General features: G+C 36.1%; 1 protein-coding gene across 1 annotated transcript; it reads left to right on the top strand.

The window, feature by feature from the left end:
* The first annotated feature begins 397 nt into the window (after positions 1-397).
* On the top strand, positions 398-8,110 carry LOC129226832 (uncharacterized). Its single transcript, XM_054861462.1, has 2 exons — positions 398-1,328; positions 8,100-8,110. The coding sequence occupies exons 1-2, from the start codon at positions 398-400 to the stop codon at positions 8,108-8,110; spliced, it is 942 nt and encodes a 313-aa protein (XP_054717437.1).
* The last annotated feature ends 1,780 nt before the right edge of the window (positions 8,111-9,890 follow it).

Genomic DNA, 9,890 nt, shown 5'->3' with positions numbered 1-9,890 from the left:
AGATGTATTTTTTGACATAATTCAAGGTCGCAAGATAAGTGGTGGAAAAGACACACCTACAGCTATTCAATCAAAGTTAGGTTGGATTCTCTCAGGAAGGGTATCGTCCAAATTATATGAAGGTACAGAAAATACCAAATTGAGTCACCATTCCAGTGTAAAAATTGATGAAGTTCTTCAGAAATTCTGGGAATTGGAATCTATTCCTCAGAAAGAAAAGTTAAGCATTCAAGAAACAAACTGTGAAAAGTTTTACTCAGAAACTACAACTAGAGATGACACTGGAAGATATGAAGTCAAACTGCCATTCAAGGAAGAACCAAGTCTTGGAAATTCGAGAGATCAAGCGGTTGCACGATTTCTGTCGTTGGAAAGGAAACTAATCCAAAATCCTAGCATGTATGATCAATACAAGAATTTCATGAGGGAATATTTATCCTTAAACCACATGGAATTAGTGCAAGCAGAAGAGATCATAGTAGAAGATCGCAAGTGTTTTTATATGCCACACCACGGAGTAATTAGAGAACATAGCAGCACCACAAAATTAAGAGTTGTGTTCGACGCATCAGCTAAATCATCAACAAACATCTCGCTAAATGATGTTTTGCATGCTGGACCCAAACTCCAGACTGATCTATTTTATATTCTATCAAATTTCAGAATACACTCCATAGCTCTTGCGGCTGATATCGAAAAAATGTTCCGACAAATTCTTGTCTCACATTCAGATTCTGATTTTCAGAGAATTATATGGCGAGAAAATCCCGATCAAAAGATTGAAGACTATAGATTGAAGACAGTGACTTACGGAACTGCTTGCGCACCGTATTTAGCCATAAGAACTATTAAAAAACTTGCTGAAGATGAAGAGATGAATTTTCCTAAAGCCTCAAAAGTTATCGACAAGGACTTTTACGTAGATGATCTATTAACAGGAGCCGATTCAATTCAGGAAGCTGAAAATCTCATGAGTGATTTAATTAATCTAATGAGAAGAGGTGGATTCACTCTTCGAAAATGGATATCAAATGAACATAGTATTCTTTCAAAATTACCTCCTGAACTAAAAGGAACAGAACAGTCTATAAATATTGCTGAAGATCAGTCAGTGAAACTTCTTGGCATTCAGTGGGATCCAAATCAAGACACATTTGCGATTCATTTAAATCCAGCTCAAGAAGTCACCACAAAACGGCAATTATTGTCAAGCATTGCTAGAATTTATGATCCCCTCGGTTTCATTTCACCCTCTACAGTTTTAGCTAAAATTATGATGCAGAAATTATGGTTATGCAAGTCAAAATGGGATGATCCACTCCCAGACAGTATCCTTAAAGAATGGACAAGTTTTGCTTCACAGCTTCCGATACTTGAAAATATTCAAATGCCACGACATTTCTTCATCCAAAATTCTGCAGTAAAATGTATTCAAATTCATGGCTTTTGCGATGCTTCCCAAAAGGCTTTTGCTGCTGTCCTTTACATGAGATCAGAATTTGAAGATGAGAAAGTCAAGATTAGTTTAATCGCCGCGAAAACCAGAGTCGCACCACTAAAAACAATAACGCTTCCTCGTTTGGAGCTGTGTGCAGCTGTAATGTTAAGCCAACTCTACAAGAATGTAGTTGAAAATCTTGCCATTCAAGTAGATGAGTTATTCTTTTGGACGGATTCCCAAATAGTGCTTGATTGGATAAATTCCGAACCTCATAAATGGAAATCCTTCATTTCTAATAGGATATCGCAAATTCATACTAATACTCAAGTCGATGCCTGGCATCACGTTGTAAGCAAAGAGAACCCTTGTGATTGTGCCTCAAGAGGACTCATGCCTTCAAAACTTCTTAATCATTCACTATGGTGGAAAGGTCCTTCTTGGCTTTCAGATTCGCCAATAGTTATCCCTCCACAAAATCATTCAGCTTCGGAAAAAGAAAAAAATCTCAGAAGTGTCAGTGAAAACGGCAAGTTATTCTAATCAAGTAGAAGGCGAGTTAAACTTCATTCATAACTATTCTTCGCTGAGTAAGCTTACTAGAGTAGTTGCTTATAGCGTACGATTTATTCAAAATGCAAAAAGTGACAAAAATAATCGGAAAGTAGGTTCTCTTAAGACATCAGAATTACTTGACGCCACAACTCGCATTGTAAAGTCGGTCCAAGATTCAGAATTCAAATCGGAAATTCATGCTATTCAAACTAAAGGGAGTTTGCCAGATAAAAGTTCCTTAATATCATTGAATCCTTTTCTTGACAAAAACGGTATTTTAAGAGTTGGCGGCAGACTTAAACACTCTAATATGTCAAATGATCAAAAACATCCAGTGCTACTTCCTAAAAATCATCACCTTTCGGATTTAATTATTGATTATTATCACAAACTCTCTCTTCATGGAGGAACACAAGTTGTACTCTCTCTCATTAGACAGCGGTTTTGGCTGATATCAGGAAGAGATAAAGTCAGAAGAAATATTCAGCGTTGTCTGACATGCTTCAAGATGAAGAAGAAAATCATGTGCCAAATTATGGGAGATTTACCTAAAGATCGCGTTCTTCCTTCCAGACCATTTCTCAAAACGGGTATAGATTTTGCAGGGCCGATAATAACGAAGCCAAATCTCAAGAGAACAAGGGTTACCACAAAGTCATACATTGCTTTATTCATTTGCTTCACGACAAAAGCAGTTCATCTTGAAGTTGTGTCCGAACTAAGTACAGATTCATTCTTAGCGTGCCTCAGAAGATTTATATCGAGAAGAGGGAAACCTTCAGACATATATACTGATAACGGCTCTAACTTTAAAGGTGCAAGAAACTATTTATACAGTCAAATGGAAATTCTTAAATCAGCATCAGTTCAGGACTTTGCTTCAGAATTGTTTATTAACTGGCATTTCATCCCACCCAGTGCACTTCATTTTGGAGGTATCTGGGAGTCTAACATCAAATCAATGAAGCAACATCTTTTCAAAGTATGTAAATCAGCAGTGCTTAATTATAAAGAATTATCAACTTTAATTATTCAGATTGAAGCATGTATGAATTCAAGACCAGTAAACTCCTCTTAGTAGTGATCCAAACGACCTTGATCCCTTAACACCGGGTCACTTTCTGATTGTAGCACCGCTTCTAGCAATGCCCGAGTCTTATCAAGCAGAAAATTCGCTATCATACACTTCAAGATTTAAGTTGATTCAAGCTCTTCGCGAAGGATTCTGGAGGCGATGGAGTGCTGAGTATCTCACACAGTTACAGCAGAGAAGTAAATGGAAGTCATCTAACCCAAATATAAAAACTGGACAACTGGTGTTGTTAAAAGAAGATCTAAAACATCCCATGAAATGGAGTTTAGGAAGAGTTATGGAAACTTTTCCTGGAGATGATGGAGCTGTAAGAGTTGTTCAGGTGAAAACTACATCAGGAACATTTAAAAGACCAATAACTAAGATTGCTCCCCTACCAACTTAGACTTAGTTTTGGACATTTGTCCAATGGGGGGGAGTATGGTAGTTCTTATCGTCTGCAGCTGAGCCAAGAACTTTAATTTAATTATTATAATTTTCATAGCTTGCGTGAGTGGCAACGTTAAAATTTAAGTTTCTTGATGGAACAAAAAGATGACTGAGTAGCGATAAGTCAAGCAGCGTTGCTGCATCACATTCTTTTCTTTCTAAAATATCTCGATCATTCTAAGTTATATTTATTTCTGAATTTATGTTAAATGTTACGTTCGTGTGTTGTAATAAATGTTCAGTATAGTTATTGCAAGTATATTTTATTGCGAATTCACAACGAAGAGTAAGCGGCTCTACTATTCAAAAGGTCACGTAGCCCGCCATGCTCAACCAGACATATTAGTTCTCAAAAGTTTTTTTTTTTTCTTTCTTTCTTTTTTTTTTTTTTTTGAGCTATCACGATTGTTTATTGTTCTCACTTGACATTTTTGAATTCCAATGATTTTATTTTCCTCCCGCCTCCCTCTGCAGCACCACCGGCGACCGACCCGCCGCCTCACGAAGCTGCTCCTCCAGCGAAAACCGTCTGCAGGTTGCGTCACTAACTTGCCTACACTTACACATACACCTACACACACACATACACACCTACACATACACAGAACTACCTACATATACACATACCCCCCATACAAACACACATGCCTACACACACATACACATACCCCCCCACACAAACAAACATACCTCCCCCACACTCACACAAACACACACGCCTACATACACACACACTCGTGATTGCGAAAAACATAATTTGAATTCAAGAGGTCCAAGTTCAAATTAGTAGTATTATTATTATTATTTGTGGCCATAGCTTTCTCAATAATTCATCAAAATTCATAAGTAAGGTACCATTTAAAAGATTTTTTTTCACTGCTTTCGGCGGGAAAAGAAACAAAGAATCCACACCGTGTCGTTTACCGAACAAACCGAGTTTTTTTGTTATTAAACATTTCCTTGAAATTTAACATCCCTAATTTGATCAGTTGGTTAGAGCGTCATGTGTATAACGGAACGCTCGTGGGTTTGACAACCCCCCCCCCCCCGTGCCAGACAATGTTTTTTGTGACTCTTTTCCTGGGATGAATTTTGATCCATTGCATGGCTTATTGTAATACATGGTGTATAATGGCATATATTGCGTGTGGCAATAATAGTTTAGATACAAACGGATTTTATTATAGTAGATAGCTTCTTTCTTTTTTTCTTCGAATTAAAATTAAAATTATTATTATTATTTATTGTTACTAGTACATAACTATTATTATTTTAATTTCTGTGCATTATGAATAGCATCATACTTTTACAGTCCAGAATCAATGATAAATTAACAAATACCTATTTTCTTTTCTTTCTTTTTCAATTTGTGTTTTTGTGCATTGTGGTGATTATATGTTCCGACGAAGAGAAATATTTTGGACAATGTAGATAGTTAACCTTTTAAGGAAACTCTCTCTCTTTTTTTTCTTGAAATATACTATATACTTTTATAAAATGCGACACAATTTAAACGACAGAACATCTATAATTACATTAGAAAATTATGAAATTAAATACTTATGTTTTGGAGCTACAAAGAACCTCGTTTAAGTTTAAGGAAAAATACCCACGCTAAACAATAGTCAGCACCAAAAAAGGTATTGTCATTTATCCCAGGGTTTCAAAAACCTTTTTGACTCGTGGTTTTTCTTACGGCGCCCTGGTCCATCTCGATCATATAAGGAAAATGAGCTAAGGCCACCCAAAGGTTCATAATCCAATGTATCGCTGATTTATGAATGAACTGGACCCAGTTTTGCATATTCATCAGATGATATATAAAAGATAAAAGAATAAATAAAACCAAATGAAAATTTATGCTTTAATTATGTTTTTCAGAAGTTTTGCCCCAGAAATGCGATTTGGCCCAATAAGGAACGTGGTCTTATATGGCTCATCCACCTTACGCATACATTCAAGGGCGGATACAGGGGCGGATGCTCAAGAATGTAGTCTTAAGGTGAAAAGTTTTATTCTACGACCCCCGTCCCGTAAAACCTCTTCAAATATACAAACAAAAATTATTGAAATCATAAAAGCTCTTCAAATATGCTTGCAAAAATCATCGAAATCATTGATAAAAAATCATTTAAAGAAAGTTTTCTTTAAAAATATTTTTTCAGTTTTGGAATGTAAGCCGAGCAGTTCAAAAAAAAGAGAGAGAAAGAGAGAGACTACGCTGCTTTGTCACTTCAACGCTTAACTGTTTTTGCTATAGGTCAGGGGTTTCCAAAGTGGGAGCTGCGGCACCCCTGGGTTGCCGCAAGGAGGGGCGAGGGGTGTCGCGAGCTGTCCATAATTTCAATATGCGTGTATGATTGAAATAGATTAGGGTGCCGCGAAAAAATTCTAATTCGTCAAAGGGTGCCGTGAGTCGGAAAAAAATAGGAACCCCTGTTATACGTAGTTCTTTTCCAACAAACGTGGTTTTTTTTCAACAGGGTTTCCATCTAATACGTTGGGCTAGTTTACGAGAACCTTTGTATAATAAGGTTTTGCGCTAACACGACAATCAAATTTTACATTTCTTGCACGATACTAAATCCAAAACACTGATTTAAACTAATAAACTATTTACAGCACGTTTAAAAATAAACTCAGCACGACTAAAAACGAAACTATCTAAAAATTACAACAGAAAGCAACTATTATCTACACAGACTTTACATTAAAAAAAAAAAAAAAACACATTTACACACTCAAATGTTTCATCAATTGAAGCCGTGCCTGTAGTTTTGGATATGGTTTTTTAATAACTTATATATTGACTTATATCTTGATAATAATAACTTATATCTTGATAACTTTTTATCTTGGAAGAAAATTAGCCCGTAAAAAATTTCAGATACACTCAATTTTAGCCACTCTATTTTATCATCAATTATTTACTTTTTCCCCATCAAATAAAATGTTTATGTGTTTCAGTTTCGTATTTTAAAAGGATCAAAACCGAAGTTAAGTATGTAAAAAGAAAGAACTAACGATAATAAGTAGTGAAAAAGCGCTTGTTGGTAATTTTTATATGATTCGAAGAAAATTAACCTGGAAAAAAATTCAGATACACTCGATTTTAGCCACTCTAGCTCAACATATTAACCACGAAGAAACTGCACGCGAGAAAAGCATTCCTGTAAATTTTTCTTCTTTTATCGGCCACACCCAAACTATCGAATTGCGTTAATCTACCTAAATGTGTCGCTGCAGCACCCCTTTGGTGACAAGACCGGAATGAGATTGCTAAAAATAGTTATAACCCCGACCAATCAGAGAGCTTGGAAAGGTCATTCCAATCTAACATGAAACTAATATTTAAATTTTCGCGTTAATGTTTGATTCAAAATTAATATATTAACAATAATTCACGACAAAGAAAAAAAATCATTCGTGTTGAACATACTGTTACCAGGAATGCGGTGTCGGGGAGGGAGGGGGGATGGCCAGCTCCGACTCATAGTCCTTTACTCCAAATTCCGTTCGACTCTGACTCCGCAAGCACCGACAGAGTTGCGGACTTGGAGGGAAAATGACAGACTCCGACTTATGGAATTTAAATCTTCGACTACCAACTCCGATTTCCTTAACCTAAAATTAGCACGACTCCGACTCCGCAGCCCTGACTGTTACTTAATAGAGTGGAATTGTTTGAGTTAAAATATTTGAAAGAGTTTATTGAACAAACGAAGTAAAGACCAAAAAAAAAAAAAAAAATCGGAGTATCGAGGTTTAGGATGTGTGTATAAGGTACACCAAATCAAGCCATATGTAACAACAATGCCATGCCTTTATTTTGGAGTAGTTTCACGAAAGTTCGCTAGATCGTGGCTTTATCAGCATCAGAAAGCCTAACTGAAGATAAAGCGTTATGAATAAGCAGTTTGTTCTCATCAGGCGACAGTGCTTGTAGAGCACACGTCAAAACTATCTAATCTTCTTTTGTAGTAAGTTTTGTTTCTTCATAATTTACTGTACTTGTATAAAAAAGTTGTTTTCTGCCTTTAAGGCATTTTTTATGCAGTTGAAAAATTCAAAAAGAAAATGTAGTCGTATACCGTAATTTTTCCCTGTGATTTTATTACTTAAAAAAGTAGATTGTAGCCTAATAAGGCCAAGGTTGACCGAATTGGGACTCTAGTGTCCTTAATAGGACACCTGAGGATCAAGTGGAGGATATGATCCTGTGCTGCGTATGTTGCACATATGTGTACGAGCTTTGCGCTGGAGTGACATGAAAATAAAAGGAAAAAAACCTATTATCAGTGCCTCAAATGGGACGATTGATCTTCTCCTTTCCACTGAGGTAAATATGGAATTTTTGATGTTTTTAAGTTTATGAAAGACAGTTTAAAACATTTTCTATTGGTGATAAAAATTTTCTTTTCAGTTTGATAGTAATTTTGGTGTCCCCCCCCCCTACAAAGTTGGCCTAATTGGGGGGGCCATGCTCCTAATAAGACCAAACGGCCTTTCTTTATTAAAACTGAAGAAAAACACAATTGAAACTTATATTTTTACATAGAATTATTTATATTTTCTTTCTTTTAGGAGTCACCTGAGGAGTGTGCAAATTTGGAGCCAATTGAATTATAAATCAGCGAGATATTTGCCCATAAACCTTAAAGTGACTTGGTGCACTTACCTTAACTGTTGGAAAAGAAATTATGCAAAACGCTTCTTTCTAACTACGCATGCAATTTTGACTTTTTCTCATACAAGGAGTTTATAAATTTGTACTGAAAATCTTTGGAATGAAAGATTTTTCGAAAATTTACAGATGTGGCAGAAAAGAACTGCCTACCACTCAATAATATTACGAAGACTAACCAGATTTTTCCAATCAGGAACATTAATTAAAAAATAGCAAAAATATTATTTTGCTCAAAAATCATTAAAAACTTTTGAATTCTATCAAAAAAATTATTTCATTATTGCCATGTAAATGGCAGCGTAGGTTAGATTTTTTAAAAGGTTATTTGCAACAAAAACAGCAGATGATATTTTTTTGAAAACTGGGCCTTCTTGTGGTGTAAAACGTTATTTTCTTCTTGAAAGTAAGCTAAAAAACCTTCATGCACAAATTTTCCTTGTGCGTATTCTGTTCTCAAGTTCAAATAATGATACATCATTTTTTTTCCAATTATATTAATAATCTTAGACGAACAAAACTATAATATTCCAAAAAAAAAAAAGAGACAGAAAAACTTTGAACATTGGTTTTACGTCGGTCAAAAGAGATTACTAAATTAAATGGAACGATATTACAGTTAAACGAGAACCATCAGAGCATCAAAAGCTTCTGCTCAACTGTGAACAAAAAGTGGCAATTTTAAAAATCCTAACGGGATGTACTTCTAGAACCATGAATTTCTTCGTTTAACTGCATTAAAGTATGCTTCCCAACGTAATTATACTTAACTAACAAACTTTCAAAAGAAAAGTTGATATATATAATCACTTATTTCAGTCCAACTGACCACACTAAACTGTCTCATTTTTTCTAATCCATCTGATCTGCGTGAGATCCATCAGTTTTTACAACTCCATGACCTCTAATCTTCTTTAGCAGATCATCTCTATTTCAGCCAAAACAAATAAGAAGTTGTGCAGTGGCCAGGGCCGCAGAGAACCAAGACGGGACCCTTGTCAGTTATGTCGCCAAGCCCCTTCCCATCTCCCCCTCCCCCCAAAAAAAGAAAAGAAGAAGAAAGGGGGTGAAAAGAAAAGTAAAGAAAAAAGGGGGGGGAGTCAAAATTACTATCTAGACAACAATTAACTCTATTTTAAGTGCCACAACAGTCAATACCAAAAGAGTAAATTTTAATTAATCTTATCTCTTATTAACATTCTTTAATTAATCGTTTTCTCTTATTAGGAGTTTTCCCCCTTTTTCTTTCTTCCTTTCTTTTTTTTTCTTTCTTTCCTTTTTTTTTCTTTTTTGCGTCAGTGTCGCCCCCCCCCCCCCAAGGCCCGAGTCCCTAGTTTCTGACTAGGCTGATATGGCCTCTCGTAGGGCCTAGCAGCGGCTTCGCTGTTGTCAGACTTGGTACAAGTTCGGAAAATTTTAGCACAACATAAGAATCTGAGGGTTTTCAAATGTCCAAAGTATACTGCGCTAAAGCCAATATCGGATCCGGGGGGTTGAGGGGTAGGGGGGGGGGAGCCGGGGCCCTTAGTCGGGACAACAACTTCTGGAAGGCGGCAAATTCCCTATATTTCTGTTTTTTTCGTTGAAACTCGATATGAAAATTTTTAGAAAGAACGGTAAGAGCGGCAGGTTCAAATGTTCCCTGGTTCGAAAAAATCAAAGATCCGCCACTGGCCAGAGCAGTGGTCATT

This window comes from Uloborus diversus, chromosome 7 (genome assembly GCF_026930045.1).
Source record: "Uloborus diversus isolate 005 chromosome 7, Udiv.v.3.1, whole genome shotgun sequence".
NCBI classification, from domain to species: domain Eukaryota; kingdom Metazoa; phylum Arthropoda; class Arachnida; order Araneae; family Uloboridae; genus Uloborus; species Uloborus diversus.
The sequence above is the reverse complement of the archived record's forward strand: the minus strand, read 5'-3'. Positions and strand labels throughout refer to the sequence as shown.

Coding starts and splice junctions, on each gene's coding strand:
- LOC129226832 (XM_054861462.1), top strand. CDS start 398: ATGTATGATCAATACAAGAATTTCATGAGGGAATATTTATCCTTAAAC.